Here is a 16,889-nt window from a genome sequence, read left to right on the forward strand (position 1 = left end):
TGGACCAAACAAAGGAAAAGGTGACAAAAAGAATTCAGATCAAAAATCAGGCTACCATGCAGACAAGGACGCGTTTGCTTGGCAGCATTTGCTTTCTAACAGAAAACGCAGTGAGTGAAAATGAAAATTGCATTGAATTCTATGTCGATTCTGGTTGTTCTGATCATCTAGTGTTTCAAAAGGATTTATTTAGTGAACTAACATTACTAAAGGAACCTATACATATTGCCATAGCATAAGAAAATGAGTTCATTGAGGCTGTGGGTATTGGAAATATAAATGTTTTGAGCGAAGTAGGGAATAAAAAAATCGATTGCTGCATAAAAAACGTTCTGCTAGTCCCAAAACTAACAATAAGAAAAATCTTCTATCCGCAAGAAAACTGAACTTGGCGAGTATAAAAGTAATTTTTGAAAATGAGGAAGTAACTCTATCCTGTGAAAATGAGATAATTGGTGGGGGATATGGGAAAATTTTTTATAAAATCATTTCGAGGTTGTTATAAATCACGCTCTGGTCGTAGAAGTTGACAATGAATTAGCTATGAAATGGCATAAAAAACTTGGCCATATCAGCAACTCGTACTTCGAGAAACTGATTCATAACAATCCGGTCAGTGGCTTTGAAAAATTCCGAGTCAGCAAGGTCGCATTCTGTGAATCTTGCGTAGCTAGTAAACAAACGAGATCAGTTTTCAAAACACGGAGTAAGAGTACACGAGTTTTACAAATAGTACACTCTGACGTAGGGGGGCCAATATCACCTCAGGGCATAAACGGCGAAAAATATTTCGTGATTTTTGTTGATGATTACTCGAATTTTGTTCGGGTATATGTAATCAAAAACAAGATCGAAGTATTTGGTTGCTTCAAAGAATTCTCATAAATGGCTCAGGCCAAGTTTGAAAAGAAAATTTCTGTGCTCAGGTGTGATAACGGACGAGAATATATTTCAAATGAATTTAAAATTTATTGTAAAGAAGACGGGACTACGATCGATTATGCTTTTCTATATTCACAAGAACAAAGTGGTAAAGCAGAGCGTTTTATGCAAACAATTGTAGAGAAAGCTAGGGCAATGTTGATTGATTCTAACATGCCCAAGAATTTTGGCCAGCAGCAGTTTTAAGTTCAGCTTATTTGATAAATAGAAGTCCGATGGTAAACTTCAATGACATGACACCTGTGGAAGTATGGTATGGTAAAAAACCTGTCGTAAGCAATTTGAGAATTTTTGGTTCGATTGCATACCGCCATATTCCGAAAAAGTTGCGTAAAAAGTTAGACTCGAAGACCGAGAAAGGCATTATGATAGGGTATTGCAACAATGGGTATAGACTATGGAGTCCAGAAAAAGAAAAAGTGGTTGTTTCAAGAGATGTAATTTTCAATGAAAATGAGTCGTATTTCGGGAATCATGCTGTTTTACCGGACTTTGAAGAACATTTCCAGTAAAAGAAAAAGATGATAAAGAGAATACATTTACTAAAGATAATGTGATCAGCGAAACTGAAAGTGACTCTTCAAGTGAATCGATGAGAAAAGTGATTCTCAATTCAATAGCTCAAAAGAAGAACCTGATTCGGATTTCGAAACTTCCGAAAGGAGAGCAACCCAGGGGTTTTGCCCACACGTGAGGTAAAATTACCAGCACATCTTAAGGATTTTGTACTCTATTCTGCATACGATGCCATTGCTTTAGTCGATGATATTCCAAGAAATTTTTCTGAGTTGGATTCTAAAGAGGACAAGAAAGAATGGTATCAGGCAGTGAATCAGGAGTTAGAATCAATCAACAAAAAGAAAGTCTGGACTGAGGTGCCGAAACCCAGTAATGCCGAGATCATTGATACAAAATGGGTCTTTACATATAAACCTCATGCAGAAGAAAAATACTAAAGTCGTTTAGTAGCTCGGGGTTCAAAAAGACAGTTTTTGCTATGAAGAAATATATTCTCCTGTTGCTTCAATGGCTACCATACGAACCCTTTTAGCCGTAAGAAACCAGTATGGTTATGAATTTGCTCAATTAGATATAAAAACTGCCTTCCTGAACGGAAAATTGAATGAAAATGTGTACATTTACCCCCCTGAAGGTGTAAAATGTAGGAGTGGATTTGTATTAAAATTGAATAAGGCATTATATGGACTAAGACAATCAGCAAAGGTCTGGAATTCAGAGTTCAATGAGTTTTTAATGAAACTAGGTTTTATCCAATCTGAAAACGATTACTGTTAATACACAAAAGAATGTGGGGAAGGATTGATTTTGATTTTGATTTTTGTTGTTGACATAATTATAAGTGCTCCTCGCCATGAACTAATTAAAAGATATAAATCTGAGCTAATCAAGAAAGGACCCTACAACAAAACGGCCAAATCGGCCTAAACACGGAATCGTACGATTTTCTCAGGGATGATAGAGGGTCTTCCCAGACACTCAAAACTGGTCATATTTTTTGCCTTACCTCCAGGGAAAAGGGGGGGGGAGGGGGTCAAAGTCAAAACCTTTAAATTAGCATAACTTCTCAACGGTTTGTCGTAGAAAGATGATCTTGGTGTCAAAATTTCCAGAAAAATGAGAGCTTTCAGAATATGTGTATGAAATTAATTAAATTTTAAAATTTGACCCACTTTTGGGGCATTTTACAAGGTCCCCCTTTTGTAAATTTTCGTTTTTTTGAGATTTTCGGTTGTTCGGTTCGCACGGATCAAAACAAAAACAATTTCAAATGAAAGTAGAGCGTTTAAGCTTTAAAACAAGCCCAAGATGATCTTGGGGAAACGATTAGAAGCGGAGTTATGAGTTTTCAAAGTTGACGCGGCGCGCGGGAACCTTGTCTGTTCCGAGTCTCAAGGTCACCTGCGCGCCCCGGATTGCCTGCAGGTCGCAAGTTTCTGTGTTTTTATGCTTCTGTAGGTCATTTTTAATGTAAATCATTCAATGAAGATAGAGTAAACGAAATTTTTTAATTTTACGGGAGGAGCGAGAGGGGGCTTAGAGTATCAACCATTATGTCCATCATACCTCATTAAACATTTGCTGACGATGACGATTCTGCTCTTATAATTTAGAAGAAACCATGGACCCTCAGTTCAAATATACATATGCTCCATACAGAACTGAAACATTTAGAAATTATAACCCATTGATGCCAAATTTTGGGGGACCCCTAATTTTAAAATTTTTTAATTGAGCTATAAGCTACAGCGTCTGACGGAACTCACTTGGTAAAGCCAAATAGTTTCTCGTAGAAGCAGACGAGCTTTGAGCTTCAAAACAAGTCTCAGTTATTCTTGAGGGGGCTATTTGAAATGCAGTTAAAATTTTTTGACGTTAATGTGGTGTACCTCGCCGAAGGCCCATTGTGTAAAATTAAAAAATTCTGATTAAACTATCTTCATTGAATGATTTACATTAAAAATGACCTACAGAAGCATAAAAACACCAAAACTTGCGACCTGCAGGCAATCCGGGGCGCGCAGGTGGCCTTGAGACTCGGAACAGACAAGGTTCCCGCGCGCCACGTCAACTTTGAAAACTCATAACTCCGCTTCTAATCGTTTCCCCAAGATCATCTTGGGCTTGTTTTAAAGCTTAAACGCTCTACTTTCATTTGAAATTGTTTTTGTTTTGATCCGTGCGAACCGAACAACCGAAAATCTCAAAAAAACGAAAATTTACAAAAGGGGGACCTTGTAAAATGCCCCAAAAGTGGGTCAAATTTTAAAATTTAATTAATTTCATACATATATTCTGAAAGCTCTCATTTTTTTGGAAATCTTGACACCAAGATCATCTTTCTATGACAAACCGTTGAGAAGTTATGCTAATTTAAAGGTTTTGACTTTGATCCCCTCTCCCCCCTTTTCCTTGGGGGTTAGGCAAAAAATATGACCAGTTTTGAGTGTCTGGGAAGACCCTCTATCATCCCTGAGAAAATCGTACGATTCCGTGTTTGGGCCGATTTGGCCGTTTTGTTGTAGGGTCCTTTGATATTGTAGATTTAGGAACATTGAAACATTTTCTCGGATTAGAAATCGAGATTGATCCTAAACAACAAAAAATCAAATTGAGTCCAAAAGAGGATATCTTAAAGGTGTTGAAAAAAGTATAATATGTCGGAATGTAAACCAATTTTTACTCCAATAGATGAACAATTGAAACTAGATTTATCAGCCCGACCAGAATCCAATGTTATTGTAAAAGAGGTGAGGGAAATGGTAGGACGTATTATGTATTTAATGTTGGGAACACGCCCGGATTTAAGTTTTGTCATAAATAACTTTAGTAGATTTCAAGATAAAGCTACGCATGAACTTTTGGCCTATTTAAAACGAGTTCTGAGTTATTTAAAGGAAACAATGAACCTGGAATTAATTTATCAAAATCATAGTAAAGACCAGGTACTTGATTGCTTCGTGGACTCTGACTGGGGGGAGATATAAATGACAGAAAATCTGTTTCAGGAAACCTATTTCAAGTATTTGGGAACACAGTGTCTTGGAGGAGTACGAGAAAACAAAATTTTGTTGCCCCATCGAGTACTGAGGCTGAAATAATATCCCTTTGCAGTTCGATCCAGGAAGGGATTGGGTTGGAAAAACTGTTGGCAGATTTTCAAATCAGAGTCAATCAGAGTGCATGAAAACAATCAAGGGTGTATAAATATTATTAAGAATCCTTCAAATAATAAACGAGTCAAACATATGGACATAAAATATAACTATATTTCAGATTCATGGAAGAAAGGAAGAATTTCTCTTGAGTATGTTGAGAGTAAAAAACAGTTAGCTGGTATTTTAACCAAAGGCCTACCCAGGGTACATTTTTGTTTTTTGAGAGAGAAACTAGGCTTAGTATAATTAAAGCGCAAACATTAAGTCGGGGTGTCATGAAATATGGCAACAACTGATAAGTGTTGAATGACCTTTCTATGTTTAATGTTTACTCTTCAATATTGCCGAATGCACCTCGCCTGCGAGCGTTGACGGAGGACAATTACCTGTATATACGTATCTGTTTTGTGAATAAAGTTTGTTAGTATGAAAAGCCGATTTTACTGGCGTTATTCTCTGTGTGCCGTCCTTTTCCCCCCTTCTCCCGCCTATACAATGACAGGTAGAGAATCTCAAATGCGACGAATGAACCTGCAGCAAAGCACACGCTGAATTGTGAACTTTGACCCCCAAAATGGAGGGTAAAACTTCGAGATAGGAAGAAACGCCCATTGACACTTTTGATCAGTAGGTTAAGACCTGCAACATATCAAGAAACCAGCTGATTTCACCGGGTCAACTTTCCCATAGGGTTGGACCGTTGTCTTTTGTTGAATTTTAAGAGACTCAGTAAGATATTCACTAAAAATGTCCAAAAACTTATTCTGAAGTATTAAAGAAGTATGTTCTGAACGAAAACTGGAGGTGAAAAAACCAAAAAACCGATTTGAGCTTTATACACTTATAAATGAACTTGAAATCGTAGTATCAATCTAGCCTTGCTTGCTCTGATATCAGTCAAATCTTTCCTTCAAGCATGATTTCTGCTGCAAGCGCAACTGGCATGGACCTTTTTGTTCTTTATTCTGACGAAATTAAGTGTTTATGCTGAGAGTGCTCATGCATATTCCTTGATGAGAGAGTTTCTGTTAACACGAAAGTGACTATCCATATTTATGTTGGGAAACTATTTTTGTTCGCGTTCTTATTGAAAGGCATTTAATTTTGTTGGAATAAGGTACGGCAAGGTCCATGAAAGTTTTGCTTGTTTTAGAACTCATGATTGAAGGACAAATTTGACTGAGACAGAGCAAGTAGAGCTCGACCGACATGGTGATTTCAGGTTCATTTGAGGAATTTATGAAGCTCAAATAGCTTTTTGGTTCTTTCCTTCTATTTGGGGAAATTTTTTTTCTTTCTTTTTTTTTACACTTTAAAATAAGTCTAGGGAAATTTTTGGTAAAAGCAGGGTTGCCATGGTCAGGGAATTCAGGGAAAACCTGGAAAAGTCAGGGGGAAAAAAGTGCTCTGGAAAACCTGGAATCGTCAGGGAATTTGACCCAAAACAGCTAAAAGTCAGGGAAAAATTGACAATTTTCACGAGTTGCTTAAAATCTTTCTTTTTTCGGTTTTGAACGCAATATAAATTGCGATGAAGTGGCATATCTCGCGATGCATTCAAGAGTTAAATTATGCAGCCGTATTTGGTCGCCAACGCAACAAGCAACGCAAATTGGAATGCCCATTTTTTGTGTGTATTTTCAGAGGCATAGGAAGGGGGAGCCAGGGGGGGCCTGGCCCCCTCAGAATTGAAAATAGTATCATCTGGCCCCCCCAGAAATTCTGGATGCTGCAAAAACACCTTCTTCTACGGTAAGTTTTTGTCGCCGTGGCCCATGAGACGATGCCTTTAAATAGAATAACCTGTTGAATGTAACAATTTCAAAGTATTTTCACCTTAAATTGCGTAAAACTGTGATTTTCAGGCGGAAATTGAAGGAAGATTAGCGCCACAAGTGCCTCGAGATGCGCTCAAATAGAGTTAAAATTTCCAAAATTTTCCCTGGACCCCCCACTGACCTGGGGGGGTATTCCATACCCCCCAGACCCCCGGTGGTGGGGGGCCAGGCCCTCCCCCAGCAAAATGACCTAGCTACGCCCATGTGTATTTTTGAAATTTCAACTACTACCGATGACTAACCACTAACCGTTTTATTTTCTTCTTTAAAGTAATTTGAGTGTCTAGGATTATTGCAAACGCAAAGCATCAAAGTTCTTGAAAAAATAAACCATTTGAAGCTCACTTTAAAAATAGGTTTTTGAAAAATCCTGGGAAGGGAGAGATAAATAGAGAAACGAACACCAGGGAAGACCATTTTTTTAGAGTGTTTCTTCAAAAGAACAATCGTTCAAAAGTTTTCATTTCTAAAACAATTATTGGGTTGCTCAAGAAAGTCAAAAGCATCAAAATTAAAAGAAAAAGTTAACAACCCTTTTTGTATTCCCAAATGTTCTACAATTAATTTCTGACTCCGTAGCTTAAGCGCGTTTCCAAATGGGATGCTCTATTAGTGCGATGGTAGCTAGCAAGGTGTAAATTTGGCTGTGCGATCATGGCCCGCGTTCTCAAAGGTCAGGGAATTTCTCCATTTTTCGTCAGGGAGAACCTGGAAAAGTCAGGGAAAATCATTTCCAAATTTTTGTGGCAACCCTGTAAAAATCCTCCCGATTCCGTTATAATTTAACAGCAGGTTTTGTGAATCTTGGTTTTATCAAACTTTTCAGAGAAGTGAGAGAGAAAGTTTTTTGTTAAAATACAACATGTTGTTTAAATTTTCTCAAACCATAAAATGTTTTAGAGGAATTTGGGGGTCCATATTAGGTCGTTATTGAGTGGATGAAGGTGAGGCCATAAAAATTACTACGAGCTTCTGAAACCATGGCGTCTAAAACCGGGAATAACCAGGGAAACCCAGGGTTCATAAGGGAATGGAAAAGTTCAGGGAAAAATCAGGGAATCTGCTCCAGAAACGAGGAATCTTTTCTTCCACTGCTTTGAGCCGTTTCGTTTTCAAATTTTGTAGAAATTTTAAATATCTATTGTTATTAAGGGTTATTCTTGAAAGACTTATTTGAATCTCCAAATGAAGCTTTCATTGACCAGATAATATAAACATCGAGAATGCTTTTGGAATGAGTTGAAAGTGAGGGAAAAATTAGGGAATGAGCTCTGTCAAAAATTCTAGACACTATGCTCGAAACTCTTAAATGAATGAATGAAGCAAAAATTTAAAATAAAAAGAGGAAACTCGTAACAGTAATAGGAAGTTTTACCATTTCCACAATAAAATGGAACTTTCAGTTTTTTGAGTTGGGTTGTTTTTGTAACATTACATTTCAATGGGAAATTCATCGTAAGGAAGCTTCACTTGCTTATTTCGATCTTTCTGTGAGGTACTGCCATCGGTGGCAAAGTGGCAGTACTACCCGACTGGTCGTTGAATTTGTGAATGGAGACTATGCATTCTTAGTTTTTGCCGTGAGGTTTTGCCATCTGTGGCAATTGGTGGCACTAACCAATAGTTGACGGACGTTTTCTGGTCATCGATTTTATCTCTTATGTACTTGATCATCTTGATCACTAACAGGTTTTCATGATTTAACTTATTTGCTTTATTTTTTAAAATGTTTTAGTTTTTCAGTTGGGTGGGGGGGGGGGGGGTGGTTTGTTCGTTTAGGCCTTGGAAACCAAGTCGAAACGTCCCATAGCCTTGTTTCCCAATGAATTTTGTCTTTTTGTCCTTGTTATGTATGTGTCCGGCTACCATAAAGCATCCAAGTTCTGTCCTACATATTTATAGAACAAGTTATATTAACTTCTTGTTTTAGGTACCAATTGATACAATTGACTTAAACTCTTGCACCACAAATACGGTCAATGTTGTTAGCAGGGACATTTGCGCAAGACCAAATACATTTTTATTGGAAACTATCAGGCCAACTGAAGAGGATGACACAGATTCCCTTGCACTTGTGAGGTACCCCACTCACACCCTTGTCCGACATTTGCTGTCCGCAGATACAAAAGAAGAGAGAATTGAGTGGTGTGATATTCTCAACAAAGCTCTTGCAATCTTACGTGCTTGGGGAAGAAAGTAGAATGTTCTCTTCTACAAGCAGATACCTTCTTCTTTCTGTCAACTGGTCTGTCAATTTTTTGTGTTCTCCACATTGTACATAAATACTTTAATCAATTTACTAACGTCACAAACTAATCCAGTTGTTTTTTTATTTTTACTGTCACCAATCAATGCAATTGCAAGCCATAAGTAAAGATATCAAGTGAAATAAGTAAATTGATAGGAATAATAAATAGATTATAGGAATAAGATTACAGTACTGATTATTTTGTTTTTAATATCAATACACATTTTTTCCTCCTGAAAAACGTGGTAGGAACTGGTAAACTCATGAGAGCGCGTCGTGAAATCCGTGACCTTATTTGGGTTTAGATTGGATAGGCTATTGAACTAACTCAGTAACAAAGCATAAATTTTTACAAAACTGAAGGCGCTCCAAAACGGATTCATGCTTTTGAGGGCCTTAACCCATCAGAATCTTCATTAGGCTGATTCGCTTCATTGGGGTTTATAGAAAATACATGTAAACCGCTTGCAAAGTGCTGAAGACTGCTAATTGTCTGCAACGTACTCACCAAACAATTTTAGAACTACAAGTTCCTGAATTTAGTAAGTTCTTCTGTAAAGTGAGCTTCTCCTTTTTATAACTTTTGAGTGAGAAGAAATGAATGAAAGTGATATAAATGCACTTGCTAAGCACACTTTCAGCTAAAATAATCCAAAATTTTCGAAAATTGGTCAAGACCCTTGTCAGTGCGAAATATCAATTTTACTGAGACGACCTCCTTTTGCTGCAAGCCCTCTTCCCACTGCACTAGGGAATTGCACCAAAGTTTTCAAACTTTTTCCTCCAAAGCAAAGAGCACTGAAAGCAAAATTGTCAACTTTATGTTTATTATTTCAATTGGATCTGTTGGTGTAGCATTTCATCTGATCCATGGGTCATTTGATGCAAGTAGATTTTTTTGCCAAGATCTGCACCCTTGTCTCATGCTTATACCTCGTAGCAAAAAGAAGAAGAATTTTGTAAAATTTAAAACGATAAAGGTCTGAATTCCTTATCAAAAAAGAAACAAGAGTCAAGATTTTAGAAATTAGATTTAAAATGAGTTCTTAAGCACTTTCACTACCGAAATTAAATTCCTTCAAACCACCTTCAAAATTCAAACAGACCAAAAAACTGCATCAGAAACAATCGTTTTTGGCAACATTCTATGCGTGTACTTTTACTTTTTAACTGGTACTTAGAGACATGCATTTAACCCTTGCACTACCGAGAACACGTATATGTGTTTGAAAAAAATACTTGTCTCCAATCACAAGCACATATGCGCAGTTCACACCCTTGCTTCGTATTTCGCACTATCACTGAGCCATGCTTCAACATAAGTGCAGAACATGTGTGGTTCTATCAAGCTGGTGCCAGCCTAATGAAGCCATGCTTAAAAGACTTCCGTAAGTAAAAAACTGCAATTCGACGGTGTAAGTCAGCAATCACATAACTCGGTTTGCAACATCGCAGACTTTCTGTCAGACTTTATATTTTAAACAGAAAACTACTCAACGGCAATTCTTTGAAACTGCATTGACTTTTCCTCTCTGTGTGAAGAAAATTCTGCCTAAACTTCAAGGAATGATGTCAATTTGTTCTCCTTTAAAAAAATAAGATAGAGGCGGAGATTTTCAGACACCACAAACGAGATATGTGATTGCAGACTTATGCCGTCGAATTATAATATTGACATCTAATGATTTTTGCCCGTACTTGTTGAAGTACTCCAGTATATCCAGAGCACCTGGCCATTTTCTTTTTCTGAGAATGGCCCAGAATTGAGTTTCGGGACGAGGTGAATCGATCCAAAAGAATTCAATGAAAATATTTTCAGCCCCTGGAAACCCCATTTCGGGGGGGGGGGGGGGGGGGGGAGTTACCCTCCGATTCTCTTATATTTCAAATAGGAATGGTTTGACTTCGAATTCGAATTTAGTGATCAAAAATAAGAAGGGTTCTATGCGATGTTACATAGAAGTGATATGGCATGTGGTCTATTTGCCCCTTATTTCCTCCAAAAATACGCAGCTCCTTATGGGGAAAGGGGGTCCTAAGTAATTTGGGGCGAATATGCCATATCAATTCTACGTAACATTTCGCAGAGGATCCACATTTGAAGTAAAAACATACCCTTGCTGTTCGACTCATGGCCCTTCAAAGCCCCAAACCTTTCAGGGAGTCGTGGCCTGCATAATTTTGAGTCAACAGGGGTCATGTGGCACATCCTTAAAAAGGTGTTGATCTCTTTTCTTAGGAAACTTTCAGATTTTGAGAATTGGATAATTTTGACGCGTACAGTATCCAATTGAAATTTTCCCAAAAAATGCTCTGAAATGCCCTGTAACTCCAAAAAATAGGGGTTTAGGGAGAAACTGCATTAAACAAAAAGTTCTTATTTTTGGCGATAAACCCTGAATCCGAAGTCAACTCATACCCTTCCTATTGAAATATGCGAGAAACGGGGGTACCCCACTTAAACACACCCCCCCATGGGATTTTGGGGGGGCTGAAAATATTTTAATTGAATTCTTTGAGGTTGATTTTACCCCGAAGGTTTTCGTCCCGAAGCTCGATTCTCGGCTGTTTCCGCGATAAAGATAGTGGACGGGTGCTTTGGAACACCCGCGGTAGGTACCTATATGCTATGCTGATGAGGTGCTGTGTACGAAAATGGGAAGGGAGGAAGAAGGAATAGTTCTGGTGGTTCTGGCCAGCGATGCAAAATTGCATGAAGCTTTATAAAAGTAAATTTAATCAATTGCTTTAAAACTTTTGCAATGGACTTAATATGTATGCCTCAAAAATAGTAGAAACCGTATGGTCCTAGTTTCGTAATTTTGAAAAAGAAACATCAAGTGTTAAAATTTAAAGTTACATAACAAATTTTTGGATAATTGTTGCGAGGTGCATACGCAGCCCGCATGTGCCACGCACTCTGAAAATAATTGAAATTTCATGGAAAATGGAATATGTCAGTTTTCAGCAAAATGGACCACGGAATTCTCGAAATTTCACTTGAAATTTACAGCTCTAGCTCGTGCCGGCACCAACCTATCCTCCAACCGAACTACAACGAACTGCACGTTGATTCAAATATTAGAGGTGAGGAGCCCCACATTTTTTCATCACACGTGAGAAAATGAGATTCCTTGGCCAGAAATGGAAAAAACCATGAAATTTTTGAAACTTGTGGGATGCATTCAAATGGTCTTGAAACAACAAAAAACAGTGTTTTCCGCTTTTACAGGGTGTCTACTGGCACTTAAAAAAATTATACACATTTTATGTTTTTTTTAAGTACGATAAGATCAAGAATTATGTATTTTTTAAAAAAGTTCGTGCGATTACAAAATTGCTCAGCGTTTACTGCTAACTTGTCGCTCTTTTAAGACGATTAATTTTTTCAAATTGATCATGAGTTCATTATGAGGGCTAGAAACAGGCTTCCCTAAAAACTACTTATGTTGTAGATAAAATGCAGTTATTTTGGCAGAAAAATAGGGGGAGGAGGGTCCAAATATCTTAACTTTTAAGATTATACTTTAAGAAATTTACAAAATCCAAACAAATCCCGCTTTTAGTAAAAGAGAAGAAAAAATAGTTGGGAAAGCGAATATAATCCCTGATTTTTTTGAAGCATGAAAAAGAATAAGTAGGTTATGTTGTGACGCGGGTAACAAATGAACATGATACACTTCACCGAGCATCGAGCCCACCCAACGCGGCATACCGTGCATCGTCGCGGACCAATCACAGCTCATCACTCACGGTATCATGCAACGCACTCTGGCGGCGTAAAGCGGAACTAAATCTACATAATTCAAACGAGCACGCTCCGTCCGCCGCGCGCAGACGTATGCGCACCATACATAAATTACGTATATACTTTCTGGAAAAAAATACGTATTTTTTTACGCATTTTACGCACCAACCCGTGTGTGTGTATATGTGTGTAAGTGTATGTATGTATATATATATATATATATATATATATATATATATATATATACGTACCAGTGGACACCCTGCTTTTAAAAATGTTCACCCCCCTCTCACTCCCTTCCTCTCTCCCCTCCCATGGGCTAGGGCCATGGGCCCCTAGCCCATGGCCTAATGAGACTAGGTCAGTCGTTCCGAAAACGAAAATATAACCTCTACTGCGCATGACATTAGCACAGAGACAAGAGACCCTCCACTAGCCTCCTAGCGACAGGTGGAAGCTTTTTTTTTTTTTTTTTTTTTTTTCTGTTGTTTTATGGCTTTGTGTCTAAGCACCTGCAGCCAACTTTAGACTAGTGTGATAGTGTAGAGAGAAGGTTACAGGTGACTAGTTACCGACTTTAGAGGTGTGAAAAAGAAAAAACTAAAAACATAGAAAAAGGTGAGGGATTGAAAAAAAAGAGGAGTTGAGTAGAGAGAGGGTGAGAACCCTTCACCATTTTCACGCTCTGATACCCGGCAGAGCGACTTCCTATGACCAGAGACTGGGTAATGGAAAACAAACAAAGTGAACATACGGTAGGGATTGAATGTGTTAGAGAGAATGATTTGTTTGGACAAAAGGTAGATTGAATAAAACAGAGGGTAAGACGGTTGGTGGGAGTGAAAAAAAAATATAGGGAAATTATTAGTGTAAGAATGAAGATTTGGTAGATTAGAGGTGGATATCATTTTTATCTAGAAAAAGGGCTATGGATTTAAGGGTATTGAGGTCGCCGACCGAAAGAAGATATAGGGTTGAATAGGGTGGGAAGATTTCAAATTTATTTATAAGTTCAGAAAAAAGGGTATTTCTATTTTTAAGTTTATCACATTGGAAAAGGATATGTTCTAGGTTTCCAATGGAACCACATTCACACAAATTAGAGGTTGTTAAGTTAATTCTAAACAAGTGAGTGGGGTACAGGCCATGACCAATTCTAAGTCTAATTAGATTCGTGATAAGGGAGCGTTTCCAGTCAAGTCTATAAAACCAAGGTTTACGAGAGAGAGTAGGGAGAAGAGATTTTAGTCTTTGGCCTTTCCACGTACAAGCTATCCAATCAGAGTTCCAATCGTTAAAGTTTTGTTGGGAGATAAGGGGGAACAATTGTTTAAAAAAGATTTTATTATCAATTGGCTGAGCTAAATGAATAGATTTAGTCAATTGATCAACTCTTTCGTTACCTAATATTCCTGAGTGACTAGGGATCCAGATCAGCCAAATATTCCTTTCTCGGTATCTAAACAAGATTTCTTTAGTTTCTTCAATGAGGGGGTGGAGGTCCGGTTGTTGATTAATCAGGTTAACTAATACGCTATGAGAGTCTGTACAAATTGCAACATTGGAAAGATTAAGGCTAATACTGTGTTCAACAGCTTGGAGAATAGCCCACGTTTCGGCTTCAAATATAGAATTATATTCCGATAGAGAATAGACTTTATAGAATTCATTAGAGAGAAAGGCTGACGTGGTGTATTCAGCCGTCTTGGCGCCATCAGTATAATACTGGGTAAAGTTCCTAAATTTTAATCTCATTAATTCGTTAAAGTTCATTTGGATTGAAATGTGATCAGATAGTTTTTTTTTAGGAATGTCTAGGTGGAAGCTTTTACTTTTGGGGTTTCAACAATTCCTTATGGACAATTATTAGGGAGCAACAGTCATCACCCTAGTTTCGGCTGTTGACTTACCTACATGGTCGATGATGAGCTTCGGATGACGTCATGAGCCAAACAACTTTCCCAAACGTCGGCCATTTTCGGCTTGTTTGCAAAACGAAACTGCCAACACGTTGTTGAACATCAACCATGTAGGTAAGTCAACAGTAGAATGCTGAAGTCCCGAAAGTAAAAGCTTCCACCATGGCCAAGATACTAGTGGAGGGTCTCTTGTCTCTGCATTAGCAGGAGCCCATACGAGCGGGAAGTTTGAAAACGCATGAGGAGTCTCATAGGGCTCATTAGGCCATGATCCTCATTCCGGGAATCAGAATGGGCTCCTGCTGACGTCACGGCAAAACTCCGCTAGACGCGTTGTTAAAGTCAGAAAAGCAACGCTGAGTTATTCGCTGAGTGAGCCGAAGTGTTGTTAAACGTTTTCTGAGTTACCCGCTGAGGTAATCAAAGGCCGCCATCTTCTCAGCAAAATCGCTCAGCGCTCAGCCTGGTTCCCAGGGCGCTTACCAGTTTTGCTCAGAAGATGGCGGTCTTTGTTTACTAACAAGTTTCCATCATCGCTGAGTGGATAACTATAAATGGCGGACTCACGTCATTTCGCTGACTTCAATTTTTAACTTTACCAACGCGTCTGTTGTGCGAGGGGCGGTTGTTAGGCCATGATACTAGCCGTGATTAGCTCCCTATGCGGCCTGTCGCGCCTAGCTGGGGAGTGCTCCTGGACCCCCGGTTCTTCGCTTCGCGATGAACATGCGACTCGCTTTGCGAGCCGCCCTCATACCTATTAATACGAGGGGCGTTCAATAAGTAAGTATCCCCCCTCTCTAAAATCAATAGAAATGGACCAATTTTAAGAAACTTGGGCTCAAAATCTTTCTTAGGATATACTGAGTTCAACAAAACAAACCGCAACAAAATCGGACCATGTGCGGCCGAACGCGAGCCGTTTGAACGCGCCGAGGTGCACGCCGCTCCCGCCAAATCCGCGGAGATTTAAAGTCCGCGACAAGAGAAAAGCTTCTCTGCCAACGCTTCAGTCGTTCATCACTGACGAAAAATCAAAGAAGTTTTTGTAGAATAAGGGGCTTACCTCACCTCTCCACATAACCAGCTCGATCCAAGCAGGTCTGATACTGATTGTGAGACTAAGAGAACAGCTTTTGGATACTACGCGTGTAGAAGTCTTTCAACTGGCTGGGGATGAAAGTGTTGACGGCTTGTTTGACCTCTTCCACTGATTCAAAATGAACTCCCATGAGTTCAGATTTCAAAAAGGGGAATAAATGGTGGTCTTTTTTGCCATTTACTGCCGTATCTAAAATTTGAACTCGGGGGAGTTCATTTTGAATCAGTGGAAGAGGTCAAACAAGCCGTCAACACTTTCATCCCCAGCCAGTTGAAAGACCTCTACACGCGTAGTATCCAAACGCTGTTCTCTTAGTCTCACAATCAGTATCAGACCTGCTCGGATCAAGCTGGTTATGTGGAGAGGTGAGGTAAGCCCCTTATTCTACAAAAACTTCTTTGATTTTTCGTCAGTGATGAACGACTGAAGCGTTGGCAGAGAAGCTCATCTCTTGTCGCGGACTTTAAATCTCCGCGGATTTGGTGGGAGCGGCGTACACCTCGGCGCGTTCAAACGGCTCGCGTTCGGCCGCACATGGTCCGATTTTGTTGCGGTTTGTTTTGTTGAACTCAGTATATCCTAAGAAAGATTTTGAGCCCAAGTTTCTTAAAATTGGTCCATTTCTATTGATTTTAGAGAGGGGGGATACTTACTTATTGAACGCCCCTCGTAATAATAATAATGATAATGATAATAATAAAAAAAACTATACATTTAGCGCTGGGCAAGGATCGAGAACTATGTGATACTGCTGAACCCTACTACAAATATTGCCCAGCCACAGTCCTGGAGAATCAGCGCTTCCGGCTCTATTGGGATAACCCGATCTTAACCGATAAAACCATTATGGCAAACAGGCCGGACATAGTGCTTGTAGATAAGCGAGATCGCACCGCTTACATCATTGATATTAGCATCCCTAATTATCATAACTTGGAACTGAAGTATCAAGAAAAGATGGTAAAATATCTGCCCTTAGCTGCAGAAATGAAGCGATTATGGAACCTGAACATTGTTTGCATCAAGCCCCTTATAATGTCAGTAACGGGGATAGTTCCAAAAAGTTTAGTTCAACATCTTCGAGACCTTGGAATAGATAGTTACCTGCTTCATTCAATGCAGAAGTCCGTCATCATAAGCACGTCAAGTATTGTCAGGTCGTTCCTTAATATCGAGTAATTTTTTGATTTCACCTAAAATTTAATTTTTTTTTTTTTTTTTTTTTTTTTTAATTTTTTAATTTTACTTTAAAATAACATTCACTTTTTATTCAAGCAAGATAGTATGTGTTTCTGACTTTGGCCTGTGGCCCGTCAGTAATACTTGTACCGGAAGTGTCCCCTCTTCCGAGTTAAAAAAAAAGAAATAATAATAATAATAATAATAATAATAATAAACTATCATACGGAATGTTC

General features: G+C 38.7%; 2 protein-coding genes across 3 annotated transcripts in view; both read left to right on the top strand.

Moving 5' to 3' along the window:
* Positions 1-8,773, top strand: part of LOC109040333 (uncharacterized) — a 109,635-nt gene extending 100,862 nt beyond the window's left edge. For both annotated transcript variants that reach the window (XM_072296266.1, XM_072296267.1), the window contains one exon: positions 8,388-8,773. In XM_072296266.1, coding sequence (XP_072152367.1) covers positions 8,388-8,657 — 270 coding nt within the window. In that variant the 3' untranslated portion in view covers positions 8,658-8,773. The remainder of the gene's footprint in view (positions 1-8,387) is intronic.
* A 7,388-nt stretch (positions 8,774-16,161) lies between these two features.
* On the top strand, positions 16,162-16,653 carry LOC140223930 (uncharacterized). Its single transcript, XM_072296454.1, has one exon. It carries the CDS (start codon positions 16,162-16,164, stop codon positions 16,651-16,653), a length of 492 nt encoding a protein of 163 aa, XP_072152555.1.
* The last annotated feature ends 236 nt before the right edge of the window (positions 16,654-16,889 follow it).

The sequence above is a fragment of the Bemisia tabaci genome, chromosome 2 (assembly GCF_918797505.1).
Source record: "Bemisia tabaci chromosome 2, PGI_BMITA_v3".
NCBI classification, from domain to species: Eukaryota; Metazoa; Arthropoda; class Insecta; order Hemiptera; family Aleyrodidae; genus Bemisia; species Bemisia tabaci.